The 14,304-nt window shown below is 46.5% G+C and overlaps 3 protein-coding genes across 3 annotated transcripts; 2 read left to right on the top strand and 1 right to left on the bottom strand.

The window, feature by feature from the left end:
• Nucleotides 1-465: 465 nt before the first annotated feature.
• Nucleotides 466-2,309, top strand: med31 (mediator complex subunit 31). The gene is made up of 4 exons (XM_079737806.1): nucleotides 466-612; nucleotides 879-953; nucleotides 1,067-1,163; nucleotides 1,464-2,309. Exons 1-4 carry the CDS (start codon nucleotides 591-593, stop codon nucleotides 1,681-1,683), a joined length of 414 nt encoding a protein of 137 aa, XP_079593932.1. The 5' UTR covers nucleotides 466-590; the 3' UTR covers nucleotides 1,684-2,309.
• Nucleotides 2,310-3,040: 731 nt separating this feature from the next.
• LOC307077107 (uncharacterized protein) lies at nucleotides 3,041-9,078 on the top strand. The gene is made up of 9 exons (XM_079738391.1): nucleotides 3,041-3,531; nucleotides 3,740-3,950; nucleotides 4,174-4,312; nucleotides 4,679-4,821; nucleotides 4,942-4,994; nucleotides 5,336-5,460; nucleotides 6,366-6,473; nucleotides 8,028-8,237; nucleotides 8,469-9,078. Exons 1-9 carry the CDS (start codon nucleotides 3,486-3,488, stop codon nucleotides 8,778-8,780), a joined length of 1,347 nt encoding a protein of 448 aa, XP_079594517.1. The 5' UTR covers nucleotides 3,041-3,485; the 3' UTR covers nucleotides 8,781-9,078.
• A 1,686-nt stretch (nucleotides 9,079-10,764) lies between these two features.
• LOC307076591 (P2Y purinoceptor 3) lies at nucleotides 10,765-12,717 on the bottom strand (the record flags this gene model as incomplete). Its single annotated transcript, XM_079737638.1, has 2 exons — nucleotides 10,765-11,680; nucleotides 12,248-12,717. 2 exons carry the CDS (start codon nucleotides 12,715-12,717, stop codon nucleotides 10,765-10,767), a joined length of 1,386 nt encoding a protein of 461 aa, XP_079593764.1.
• Between the last annotated feature and the right edge of the window lie 1,587 nt (nucleotides 12,718-14,304).

Here is a 14,304-nt window from a genome sequence, read left to right as displayed (position 1 = left end):
CACACCCACTGACATCTCCACCTTATTTATTGAGTTAAAATGGGTCATGATGACCAATTTCCGTGTTCAGGACGCTTGGAAACCAAACACACACACACACACACACACACACACACACACACACACACACACACACACACACACACACACACGCACGCGCACACACACACACACACACACACACACACACACACACACACACACATAAACACACGTTTAACATAATTAGCCAACATTTTGGCCATACCAGAATTTGGAAGAAATGTATGACAGTCATGACAGTAATTGCCAAAATAGAGCCACATGACAACAATTGTTGGCATGTCTTCATGGGTGTATTTTTAAGAACAACTACGCCCTCTGAATGAACAACTACGCCCTCTGGTGGCCAAACCACTGGAGAGCATTGAAGTGACGAGTCGTAAAATTGTCGTACAAACTGGTTTACGGACGCCGCCGGATTTCTGTTAACATGGCCGCAGACTGTTGATGTCAGAAACACAATAAGCACATTTATCTATTTGTTCTGATTCGACTTAATCCCTATTTGAGCAAAAACAAGTCATTGTTTATCTGTACGTCTCTTGCCCATGGCTGGCGTTATGGAGACAGGTTTGTGACATTTATTTTCTTTCTATTGGTTAGCGACTGATGAACTGGTACAACTGTTCGAGTCGTTGCTGTTACCAATATTTCATATTTTACGTTCTATTTAGCCAAATAATGGCTAAATAGTATTTTAGCTTGGGGGATTTTGTTGCATTAACATGTTGATCGTGGTGTTTTTAAATCCTAAACGAATAAACAACCATAACAGTAGACAATAACAATAGTATCTTCGCTGTGTAATGTTCATGTTCATGTGTGTCGGCGAGCAGAGGAACAGTCCAGGAACCGCTTCCAGTCAGAGCTGGAGTTCATCCAGTGTCTGGCTAATCCCAACTATCTCAACTGTGAGTGATTACATACACACACACACACACACACACACACACACACACACACACACACACACCCTTTAATATCTTAAAGAGTGGACTGATTGCTGAATAACATTTCCCCACAGTCCTTGCCCAGCGGGGATACCTTCGGGAGAAACCTTTCGTCAACTACCTGAAGTACCTGCTGTACTGGAAGGAGCCGGACTATGCAAAGTTCCTCAAGTAGGAACATACATTTCTTTATCAAGGCCTTCTAAAGAAGATAAAAAAAGAGAAGAATAGGTGCTGTGAGAAGAATAGGAATTATCTTCCCAATTGCCCAGATTCAGATAAATGACGTTGGTGTTTCCGCAAAATATTTCTACCTAGTTTTATGGTTCCACGTTAAGAGAACATATGGCATCCCACAGAAAGTACAAGAGAAATATAGAAAACAAGTTGTGATATTCTCATAATTACTACTAGTCCCTGATGACAAACGGCCTCCTCCTCCCATGCCCTCTCTGCCCCCTGCCCGTCCAGGTATCCCCACTGCCTGCACATGCTGGAGCTGCTGCAGTACGAGCACTTCCGCAAGGAGCTGGTGAACGCCCAGTGTGCCAAGTTCATCGACGAGCAGCAGCTGCTGCACTGGCAGCACTACTCCAGGAAGCGCACGCGTCTGCAGCAGGCCCTGGCCGAGCAGCAGCCCACACAGCAGCAACAGCAACCGCCAGCGCACGGCAACGCGGTCGCCAAGTGATCTGGGGCAGGGGTTGCGCATTGGCTGTACTCACCCAGCGGCCGTCTTGGTTCTGAATGCTAGCTGGATGAAGGAAATGAATGCGGCTGTCTTGGTTCTGCATGCTAGCTGGGGGTGGAATCTCAATGCCGAAGATGGCTCTTATTGGCAGATGGATGGGGTTTATGGATTATGTGTTTGGGTGAGATCACATGTTGTTCTGTGTGTTGGCATGTGCTCAAAGTGTGAGGGTGTGTAGGTTACCATGGCAGTTAGAGGGGTAATAGTGCTTTTTGTATACAGCTGCCTACTCTCCATCAACTGAAGTAGCCGAGAAGGGATACATATGTACATATGTAAAGATTTGGGAAATGTGCTTGCATTCAGTTAAATCACATGGGTTTAACCATGCGTGCATCACATTTGCGTCACTTTTGTTTTTGTTCAGTGTTGGAAGAATGCAGAGATGATGAAACTTTCATGTGCTTGAGAGAGAAATCACTTTTGGGGGAATCTTGATCTGAGTTCCAGAGAGGCACAGACGAGAGGATAATTGTTAATTAACAATGTAAATAAACATAAGTTTGTTAGTATGTTTGAAAGTGAAATATGGACGACTTGAGTTTCTTCTTTCTTTTTTTTCTAGATCGGTGCTATAACTTTTAATAAAACTTAGAATTTCTCTTTGCATGTGTGATGATAATGTAATTTTTATGTACATAGCAATCAAACGATAATTTTAGGTTTGTAAAGTGAAAGAGGTCGAATACTTCAGAAGACAGGATTTTCGAGATTTTTTATTTTCTTAAAAATATATAGTGGTGGAAAACTGTTAATGTGTTACAGTAATTCATACAAGTATCGCTGTAAAGAGTAATATGATATATAAATATTGTTTTCCAGTGAAATTACTGATATAGCTGGGGGGTTTAAACACATTTGTAAGCATGCATGTACGTAATATGCTCCTTAGGAGCTGAGACCCCCGGATGGTCTGATCGTAAAGCGCTTATGTCAGCAATCCCCCGCGGCATAACAGGCACCACAGATCGGAACCCGCTACCCAAAGGCCATGGCTTAGAAATTCTGATTGGTGACCGCAGCAGTCCCGTGGACAAAACCGACACAATTTCGGAGTTTCGGAGCCTATCGTCCACGCCTGAGATTCCCATAAGATGCGTGAGTAGATGGGTCATGTCAAATCATGGGATCAGAATGTGACCATGTCGCGATGTGCACTTTTTACTTGATTTCATGTCTCGATACGCTCTCACTGGGGCGTGTGTCGCTCGTCTGTCATCACGTCGTGTCACATTGTAGGAAGTGGGACTGCTGCTACTAGCATTGTGATACCTATAGCCGATACAGAGTAGCCTGCTGTGACACAGAACAACTCTCGGAGCTTAATTAATTCGTTCTGCATTGGAGTATTGGAGTCAGTACGCATTTGGGTATAGAAACAAAGCAGTACGGTGGTACGATTCTTGCAAAAGAGATGTTCCACATTTCATCCACACGCGATTTCAAACTAGCATCAACATGAGCGGATTCACAACAAAGAACATGTGCACTGCTCAGTGGTTTAAAGTTGGAAAAAACTTGACAAATCTGCGCTAAATATTACGAACCCTTATTGTCATCCAATGGATAAAGTTGCAAACCGTTTAGCAATGAGTCTTTGTTGTAGGCGAGGTTAGGTCAAGGGTCAAACTACTAGACAGATACGCCCCCCCCTACCCCGGTTCAGGGTGGGTGGGTACATCATGTAACACAGTGCTGAAGTCCCCATGTACACGCACAAGTGCATCGGCTCCCGTTAAACTATGTCCTCTGAACTTGAAACGGGGGACAACTCTGACGTCCATTCAGGTACCTCGATGGTTTTCCTTCTAGAAAAGTAAACGCAGGCTTAAGGGTGAACTGTGCGTTGTAGAGTATATTCATAAATAACATCGTTTCATAATGAATGCATTTTGTTTACAACTAAAACTGATAGGTTGATAGGCCTATGATTCTGAGTAATCAATGTAAAGGCTGAACATTGCTTCTGGCCGCATGCCTCCATCTCTGCTCTCAGTCGGGATGTCCAAGTTGCGGGTGGCCGTAGTGGGTGCGGGGGCCGCCGGTCTGTGCGCGGCGCGACACATCCTGGCCCGACCGGGGCTCTACGCCCCGCCGGTGCTCTACGAACTAACGGAGAACGTGGGCGGAACCTGGTGCTACGAGGAGAGAGTCGGTTGCTACGGCAACGGACATCCCATCCCCAGCAGTATGTACAAGAACCTCAGGTGAGTGTTTTGTTACTCCGGATCTCTGTTATGTTACAAAAATTGGTTGATCTGAAAACAAATACTTTGATACTTTTTTTTGTTACTTTTTTAGGATTACTTTTCATCAGTTTACTCTTTCAATTATATTCTTTGATTAAAAAGGTCATAATGGAGAATCTGACCGTACATTCGCTCCCATCCATGGAGGTACGATTCGATTTTTATTGTGTCTCTCCGTCAGGACGAACCTTCCCAAAGAGGTCATGATGTTCCCAGACTTCCCCTTCGACGAGCACCTGCCCAGCTTCCTCCCCCACCAGGAAGTGCAGCGGTACTTGGAGCGCTACTCCCAGAGCCACCAGGTCACACCTCACATCCAGGTGAGGCTCTCCGTCCAACGCTAACGACCCCCTCAACACCTAACGTCAAATAACCCGTTATCAAGACTTTTCAAATCATTTTTGGGAAACTAGTTTGAAGCAGTATTCCCAAGGTTCTCGATGGTTCAGCAATACAGCACTACAGGGTAAACCATTGCAATCCGTTGCTGGTGCTTCCTTTAGAGATACATTTCTTGTGATAATGAACCGGTATTTCATTTTTTACCTGTACGTTGATACTTGGTTGTGAATGTATGGATACTAACGTAAATTGAAGCCTTTCACCCTAAACTGTTATCAGTGTAATGGTATATCTTAACTGACCCTTCGAACCTTTCTGAACAAATTCTTTCCACCGTTTGTCAGTTTAGCACCGTGGTGGAAGAGGTGAAGCCCATCACCTTGGAGACGGAGGGGGCGGGGCCTAAGACTGTGTGGGAGGTGAAGTCATCGGATAAGGAAGGGTCCCAGAAAGTGGAACGCTTTGACTCAGTTTTTGTGTGCAGTGGGTAAGATAAGGCCTCTGTTACATTGTTAGGAAATACAAATGCAGTGTAGTGAACTCTGACCTGCAAAAGCCAAATGGTTAATGCTTGTCTGTTTTGCTCTTTTCTTGTCATTGCGTCAAGGCACTATTCAGACCCTTGCCTTCCAGACATCCCGGGAATGGAACACTTTAAAGGTGAATCATCTACATTCTCACACACACACACACACACAAAATGGATTCTGTCCCTCCCTGCACTAAACCCCAGTATAATCTCTGGATAATTCTCCACTTGTATGCACAACAGTGCAACTATGGTCACTGCCAAGTTGAAAAGATATCATGAATAGTTTTATATGATAAGAAAATATAATGCAACATAAAACGAAAAAGAATTGCACAAGAATGGAACATGTATCCGACCAAAGTAAGAAATGAAAAGTGCGGAAATTTAGCCTCAGTAGCCTTATTACATATGCATGAAAATGTGTTAACTTATTCGCTTCACTGCTCTCTCTGGCTCTCTCTGGCTGTAGGCACAGTGATGCACAGCCACTCCTATAGGGTTCCAGAACCGTACTCTGGTCAGTCTGTTGTGGTTCTGGGAGCCGGAGCGTCTGGGCTGGACATCTCCATGGAGCTGGCTGGGGCCAACGCGCAGGTACCAAACTCTGTCCTCACATTAGCCCAAAACCATGACTATATTTACCTACTCCTCTCTGTCCTTGACAAAGACTCTCCGCATATTTTGAGCGTGTGCTCAACAGAGTAAAGTCTAAAGAGAGGCGTATAGCGTTCAGCCACAGCCTCGTGGCTGTGAGGAGGTCCACGGACCGCCACAGGTAACCCTTCATTCCTGTGGCGGTCCAGCTCTTTAACTCCTCTCAGTACCGGAAGGGAGGGAGTCACCCTGAACTCAGTTCTGTCATTTTAGGGAGACATGAGCGATATGCCGAGTATTTTATTACGTTTTGCTGTTTTAATGCATGGTTGGTGTGAATTTTTTATTCATGCTGTCTTTTTTGTTTTATAGTGCTAGATTAGTTTATTCTATTCTTATAACTTAATGTACCTGGCTTGAGCTGAGTAAATGTAACAAATCATTTCCTTCGGTATCTGTGTCTGAGAACTGTATCTGAATGGTATCTGTATCTGAGCCGTACATAAGGGATTTGTAAGAAAGAAAGCAGCGTTTTAATGAACAGAATGGTTGTCAAGTTGTAAAAGCATGGCCCAGATATTCTTTATTCATCCTGCCTAGTGCATTCGCTTCGCTTTGCTTTGAACCAATAACTTACACTTGTCGGCCGAGTGCCTGGTGGAACCCATTGTAAATCCAACTCTGTGTACCCACTGTGTCAACACAAGAAGCACTAGAAAACCATATGCAGCGTTCCTTTTTTAAAAGCATAGTCAACAGTCTATATTTAGAAACAGGTATAACAAAGAATAGACTTGTTGTTTTACATCCCACTCTCACTCTCTCTATTGGCTTCAAGTTATCAATGTAAACATGTGCTGCAACCAGAGTTTGAATGTTTGTGCTGTGTCCCCTTCTCTCTCCAGGTGATTCTGAGTCACGGGAAACCGCTGTTTACCTTCCCCCTGCCCCCAGGGCTTCGACAGGCCCCCCCCCTCACCAGGGTCAACGAAGACGGAACCTTCTCTTTCCAGGTTACCAGACATTTATCCTAATTCATTCTGATTAACTATTAACTGTTGTGTAGTAGGTGCTTTTATCAAAAGTGACTAACGGTGACTGAAGGAACATTATTTAGGATCACGTAGGGCTTACAGTCAGTGGTCGAGTTGTAAAAAAAAGCCAGGGGGGATGGTGGATTTTAACTTTTAGGTGCTCATTTGTGCTGATGACAGCGCATATGGTGGGAGACCAACAGTGTGATAATTATTATTATTATTATTATTATTATTATTATTATTATATAATATATTTTTTGGGTTAAAATAGTCATCGCTTATTGTATCCCCAAAAACGCAGCTGATCGGACGCATCACACGATTCGGAGGCATGCATCGCATTTAAGGATTTTAAAAACTGATTCTTATTCTTTTTTTTATAAATGCATTCGGCAGAGAAGGGAGACTAGCGTTGCTCACGGGTTGGAATGAAAGGGAGAAAAGGGAACAGAGTTGCCTGCGGAAGCGATGTCTGAGATGCAGAGACAGCTTCACGCTACCAGTGTCTGTCTCGTACGGTGTGGAATGAGAGCTCGTGAAGGCACTATTGCGCAAGTACGCAGGCGCGCAGTAAGCGTGCCTGCGTGCTTGCGCAATAGCATACTGCCCGAGAATGCAGTATCGCTGTCAAATCTGTCCCTGGGAAAAGTAACGTTGTGCCGAATTGAAAAAGGAAACCGCTATAATGAAAGAGCAGTAATATTTCCACATTAATTGATAAAATAACAGGGAAGGGGGGATGGCTGTTTCAGAAGGGGGATGATTTTGATCATTTTAATTCCAAAGGGGGATGCCATCCCCCCACACCCCCCCTCAACTCGAGTGCTGGTTACAGTGAAGACTGACATGTCATGAAGGAGCAGGTAGGGGTTAGAAAGTGAAGACAGACATGTCATGAAGGAGCAGGTAGGGGTTAGAAAGTGAAGACAGACATGTCATGAAGGAGCAGGTAGGGGTTAGAAAGTGAAGACAGACAGGTCATGAAGGAGAAGCTAGGGGTTTGACAGTGAAGTCAGAGAAAAGTCATTTAGGAGCAGGTAGGGGTTAGACAGTGAAGACAGACATGTCATGAAGGAGCAGGTAGGGGTTAGAAAGTGAAGACAGACATGTCATGAAGGAGCAGGTAGGGGTTAGAAAGTGAAGACAGACATGTCATGAAGGAGCAGGTAGGGGTTAGAAAGTGAAGACAGACAGGTCATGAAGGAGAAGCTAGGGGTTTGACAGTGAAGTCAGAGAAAAGTCATTTAGGAGCAGGTAGGGGTTAGACAGTGAAGACAGAGACCGGCTTCAGAAGAACTCACACCTTTTGCCGGGGGGTCAAACACTCTGACCTAACCAAAACACTACCCTGCCGTCCATCTATGCCTGTCCGTACACATTTCAATAAAGGGTATTAGAATACGTGTAATCAAACAAAATGACTGTAGCTTGAAGTAACAATGAATCCAACACAAAGCCACCGAGAGAGGCAGCCAATAGCTGCCCCTCCTAGTTGCCCAAACTCACTGCCTACGATGTCCTTGCCTTCAGGACGGCTCCGGCACCAGGGCCCAGGTGCTGCTGCTCTGCACCGGCTACAACTACACCTTCTCCTACCTGCGGGGGCCGGCGCTGGGCCTGGAGGTCCGCCGGGAGCTGGTGAGCCCCCTGTACCGCTTCCTCCTGCCCCCCGCCTTCCCATCGCTCTTCATCATCGGCGTCTGCAAGCTCATCCTGCCCTTCCCCCACTTCCACTGCCAGGTGGGCTGCTCACGGGGATCCCACGCGTGTTGGGATGTTTGTAGGGGTGGGGGGGGTATTATTGTTAAATAATACTCATTTGAAAGGTTGGACGGGTCAGGGGTTGACATCGTCGCCAACTCGCCCAGACCTACACACGGGGTCACGGCTCCGAGAAGGCGGGGACCCCCCGTGTAAGAGGCGTCCGTCTGCAGTCCCTCATCTGACCCCCTCCCCCCCTCCCCCCTCCAGGTCCAGTTCGCCCTGCGGGTGCTGGAGGGGGCCGCCCCTCTGCCGTCCCGCCCCCAGATGGAGGAGGAGGTGCGGGAGCACATGGAGGCCAAGCGGAGCCTGGGGGTGCCCAGCAAGCACTTCCTGCGGATCCAGAAGGAGCAGTGGGGGTACTGCCAGGACCTGGCCCGGGACGGGGGGTTCGCCCCCATCCCGGCCGTCACCCGCAGCCTCTACGAGGAGGTGTGGAGGCGCAGGAACGCGCACCCGCAGGACTACCGCAAGGCCAACTACCGGCTGGCCAGTGACACCCAGTGGGTGCTGAAAGACTGACGCCCCCACCCCCCAGCCGTGCCCCTAGGACTGGGCTTTTGGAGGAGGCCGGTGTGTTGTGTGCGGGACGGTGGAATTCATAATGAGGCGCTAGTGCTGGTGGGATCCATGATAGCAGAACTGTGAACAAAAACTGTGAGCAATCAGGAGGAAGAGATGGGACTATTTTGTACAATTTGAACTAAGGATTTTATACAATATAAACTGAGGATTTTATACAATATACGAGTCCAGTTGACACAGATAGGGTACAAATATACAGTGTCTTGTTTATTTTGATTTTAAATATCTCATTGTGTTTTCTCAAAGGATTTACATTTTTCCAGTTACAATATTTTGAATTTAAAGCTGTTCAAATAACATTTCAATTCTTCCCATTCAATCGTTTTTCTGCATTGTTCTCTGACGTGTCATTATGACTTCATTGTTAAGAAGTTAAACAATAACATTTTATACATATACAACATTAAGTCACTTATTATCTGCCATCATTGATATTATCATCAGTTTGCTTCACCCAGAATGGCACAATTCAAAAACAAAACAAAAAAAAAATTATTAAGTACAACCACTGCGGGCACTTTACAATAAGAGTACATTAATTAACCATTAACTAACAGTTAACTTATGGGCTAGCAATCTTTTTATAATGGTGTTCATGTTTACTAATGGTGTCCATATGTTCTAAGCTATTAATTTAATAACCATATTAACCCTAAACCTTACTCCTATGCTAATGCTATATCCTGATTATTATTATTACTGCATTCACAAATTTTAATTCATGGTTACCTTATGTATCCTTATTGTAAAGTGTTACCTAATTACTTCCAGGGGTCCTGTACGTTATAGGACCCCTGTGCAACATGTTTTCCTCTCAATATTCCTCCTTGATACCATCATGTATTTATCAAGTTATTACATGATAGACATAACTATCCTATAGATATTTCCCCGGTCATTTCTATACATGGAATCAATGTGTTTTCAATGTATTTGTTTCATAGAAGGCTGACATTTTGAATAGTCCATATTTTATTGTGGTAGTAAACAATTATAACATGTCGTTGTAGTAGTAGTAGTAGTAGTAGTAGTAGTAGTAGTCGTAGCCATTGTAGTAGCACTAGACTTCGGAGTAGTAGTAGTAGCAGTATTCATAGACGTAGTAGTAGCAGTAGTAGTAGTCGTATATGTAGTAGTAGTAGTAGACATAGTATTAGCAGTAGTCGTAGACGTAGCAGTAAACAATACCCTGCTTCCACAACCCAGTATTAGACAACCCCAGTCACATGATCATCAAGATAATTACATAACGCAATGTACAAAAAGGACATTAGGAAACGTCCTGTTGTAGTCAGAGAGTGGCTGTCCTTGTTGCCCAAAAGAGGTGACTCAGCAAGGACTGGATGTGTGTTTTTTATGAATAAGCTGGCGAATGTGTCTCCTCCAGATGACCAGGTATATAATTAACTTGGCTAATAATTGCTGTCTTCAGAAAAACATATGTAAACCATAAACAAGGCACGGAGCCAACTTAAGGCTGTGCTGACCTGGAACTTCCAAACTAAAGGTATGAACTCCAGCTGAACCAGAGGAACAGTGAAAAGACGTCCCCGTTTTCACACACTGGGCGTTACATATGAACACGATACACAATTTGAAGCTGACATTTCAACCTGTTTTGCTATCAGAATACACTTAGAGGGTGCCTGATCTTAAATCAAATTCGACAACTTTGCATGAATTAAACACACAGTGCGCCTCTCCAAGGGCCACACAAATCCAGCTTCACCAGTCCAGAAAACCATCTCCGCTAAAGCAAACCATGCTTAGCTACCTTGCCTGTCTCTGGTTTATTTAGGGGGGTTATTGACCTGCGCTCAAGGCTATCACTAATAGTGTGCTAATGGCCCATTAATAAACCGTTGCTTTGTTGTCCTTGCAGCATAATCTACAATCACTTCCTCTCATGCCGCACATCCTCTTAGAAGATAACCCTGGAAGACTTGGACTCGTTCTCCAATCTCATCTCTCTCTCCTCCCTCTCCCTCCTCTCCTCCTCCTCCCCCTCCGGCTCCACCTCCCTGGCCCCCTCCTCCTTCTTCAGGATCTTCAGGGGCCACCAGAGGGCCCCGTTGCGCCGGTCGGGGTGCGGCCTCGAGGGCCCCTTGGCCGAGCAGCACGGCGGGCCCTTGTCCCCCGTCAGGAAGTAGAGCAGGGCATTGAGCCAGGCGTTGCAGGAGGCCAGCGGCCGCGTCACCTTGTAGCAGATGGACACGGCCTTCATGGCGTTGCAGCTGCCCGCCTGGCCGCGCCGCAGCAGCAGGAACAGCGTTCGCGTCACGTGGAACGGCAGGAAGCAGAGCGCGAACAGCAGCGTGATGGTCACGATGGTCTTGATGGACTTGCGCCGGCGCCGGATGTAGTGGGAGTGCTGGGAGCCCGAGATGGACACCGAGGTGCGCTCCCGGGCGCCGTCGGAGCCCAGACCCCCGTCCCCCACCGGCCCGTCCTCGTACCCCCCCACGGAGCTGGGCGGCGAGCGCAGCGTCCGGAAGATGGTCCGCACCACCTGGGAGTAGCACCAGGCGATGATGCTGAAGGGCACGAAGAAGCCCAGCAGGTGGAGCACCATGCCGTACGGGACGTAGTCGGCGAACTCCTCGTCGATGGCGTCGTCCCAGCAGTTGATGTAGCCCTCCTGGAGCCCGGTGGTGTTGCCCCAGGGCCCGCCCGCCCCGCCCGGGACGTCCGCCCGGGCGACGAAGCCCGTCTGGGCGAAGCGGAAGATGGGGCAGGTGAGGATGAACACCACCAGCCACACCAGCACACAGGTGCTCTTCACGGCCCTCTTGCTCTCCAGGGTGATGGTCCTCATGGGGTGGCAGATGCCCAGGTACCTAGGGACACCCAAGGGCCAATGGAGGGTTGAGGGATGAATTAGAGAGAGGATCGATTTGTTCCAATAACTGTCGTTAAAGTGCAAACCACTAGGAATTAGGTCTGAAACACTGCTAACTGCAAAAAGGATGGTTTTGCATTCAAAACCAATCAAGTGGATTCTCGCTCCAGCTCAGATGCTCAGACCACGTGAACGGCTGTTGACGAGCAAGGCACTTCGTCCGGAAGGTCACGGCAAACTATTCCTTCATTCTTCTGACTCACCTGATTGCTCCTCTGTTAATTATTCATCGTGGTTCTTGATCTCCTCATGTCAGACCCAGAAGGACATTGCATAGACTGATAGGAACTCCTAAAAATACCCCTGGTTATACCTCGTCTCAGCCCCAACAGCAACACGACAGCAGAGTTTAAACGGTAGGAGACTAAAGGCAAACGCAGCAAGAGCAGCACCAAAACAAGTAGGAAAGGCTGTATTCCTCTATCGCTACAATCATAGAACTCACAATTCAGAAGCACCTCTCCTCGTCAAACCTTTCACCTTGGAAGGGGGGGGGGGTTCTCACCTGTGTACGGAGATGCAGGTGAGGAAAAAGATGGAGCAGTAGAGATTGAAGTAGAACAGGAAGCGCACCAGGCGGCACATGAAGTCTCCGAACACCCAGTGGTCGTGCAGCATGTAGCTGGCCACCAGGAAGGGCAGCGACAGGCCGTACATCAGGTCGGTGGTGGCCAGGTTCACCATGTAGATCAGGGAGGTGTTCCAGCGCCGCCCGCCTCCGCCGCCGCCGCCGTTGCCGCGGCGACGGCAGCCTCCGTGGTGCCGGCAGGAGCGCAGCAGCACCACCGAGTTGAGCGTCACGCTGAAGAGGAAGGTGAGCGAGTAGCAGACGGGGAGGAAGACATATTTGTAGGACTCGTCGATGCTGCAGGCGGCGGAGGAGGGAGAGGAGGAGGAGGTGGTGGAGGAGGTGACGGAGGAGGAGGAGGAGGGGTACGGCGTTGCAGTGATGTTGGAGGCTCTGATCATCCCCATCATCCACTCGCTGTTCTGGACTGTCCTGGATCGTCACATCGTCCTCTGGGCTCTACTTTGCTCCCTGCAGGCCAGACAAGACGGGTGACCTCGATGTTAATCGTCTGTAAATCGGTTTGTATATCTATCTGTCTCTCTATTTATCGCTCTATCTTTTTGTCTGTGGCTGGATTTCGGACCATGTCGTATGTGGTCTTGGACGAGTGAGAGCACTGTGTTAAGAAAGAGTAGAGAGTAAGTCATTAGTTAGGAAACGCTCACCGACAATGTGCCGGTGTTTTGCTGATGCGGCATAAGTCTCGCTCAGTTACTCGCACAATCATTAACATTGTCTGTTCTCCGGAAACCCCGTTTTTGTTCATAGTGTGTTCCAGATTATAACTATGGTTGGATTCGAGTCCATAGTACCCGGTGCATGAATGAATGAGAACCTGCTCACTTTCAATCTCTTTATTATTGTCACATACCTCTAACACACAAAGTTCCTGACAAAAGTACAAAAGTTGTGTTATAAAAGCATTATAACATTTTCCATTGGAATCAATGTCTAGTAACCATGCCATTAAAGTTTGATGTAAGCAGTGCACAAAGTCCAACAAGTCCAGTGGCCACCAAATTAATCTATGAGCTGATAACCTTTTGATGCTCTGATGGACTGAACACTCTGCTTATAACACATCCTGCATGTCCACAGAACATGACCTTTTAAATGCATAATGGGCCAGGCTCCTATTAACCTGTTTATAGCATCTGGGCCGGTGGTGGAAGCTCTCGAACCGCTGCTATGCCCTTCAGCGGTTCTGTGAATAATTGATGAGCATACATTCAGGACCAACTGCAGGAGAGTAACCCAATACAGGCTGCAGGGATGGAGCCTGCGTCTCCGCAGCCCAGCAAACCCATCCAACAGACAGGACGATGCCTTAATTAAAACTTTGTCCGAATAGGCCTGGCCTGCCCACTAGCCGTTAAAACCATTGTCTAGTGAACGGCTGGAGATTGGGAAAATGGATTTCGATCTGAAATACAATTTAGTGGCATAACTTGATCATAAGCATGTATTATTATTATTATTATTATTATTATTATTATTATTATTATTATTATTATTATAACAATTATTATTATTTATGTATTAAATAATAATTTAACAGACTGTCTGGGGTAGGCCTAACTGGAATACGTTAAAGCAGACATTATAATTTAATAATTTAAAGTCATCAACTGTCCAGCTTATCCTTGATGAATTTCTTCTCATTTTGCGCATTAACGTTAACTAGCCTTGTCGTGGTTGGAATATATCGTTTATATTGTCTCAAGGTGGACATTGGGTCTAAAAGTTTTTCTTTTTTGTTATTTACCATGTTATTTACCTACCCGTGTCTGAGAGGAATGCCAATGAGATATTGAGTCCGGAAAAATCTTCGTGAAGGTAGAAAATCTTCTTCTTTGCGTTAAATTGATCCCAACAAGCCCTGAAAACGAACGCTGCGATTGGCTATAACCCGTTTTTCTCTTTATTGCCTCCTTCGGTCTATTGCGCGCGGCTCCTGCTGTCCAGCTCCTTCCACGTGCGGTTGTTTGTCG

The sequence above is a fragment of the Pollachius pollachius genome (assembly GCF_949987615.1).
Source record: "Pollachius pollachius genome assembly, chromosome: 6".
Taxonomy (NCBI): domain Eukaryota; kingdom Metazoa; phylum Chordata; class Actinopteri; order Gadiformes; family Gadidae; genus Pollachius; species Pollachius pollachius.
This window is presented reverse-complemented; position numbering and strand designations above follow the sequence as displayed.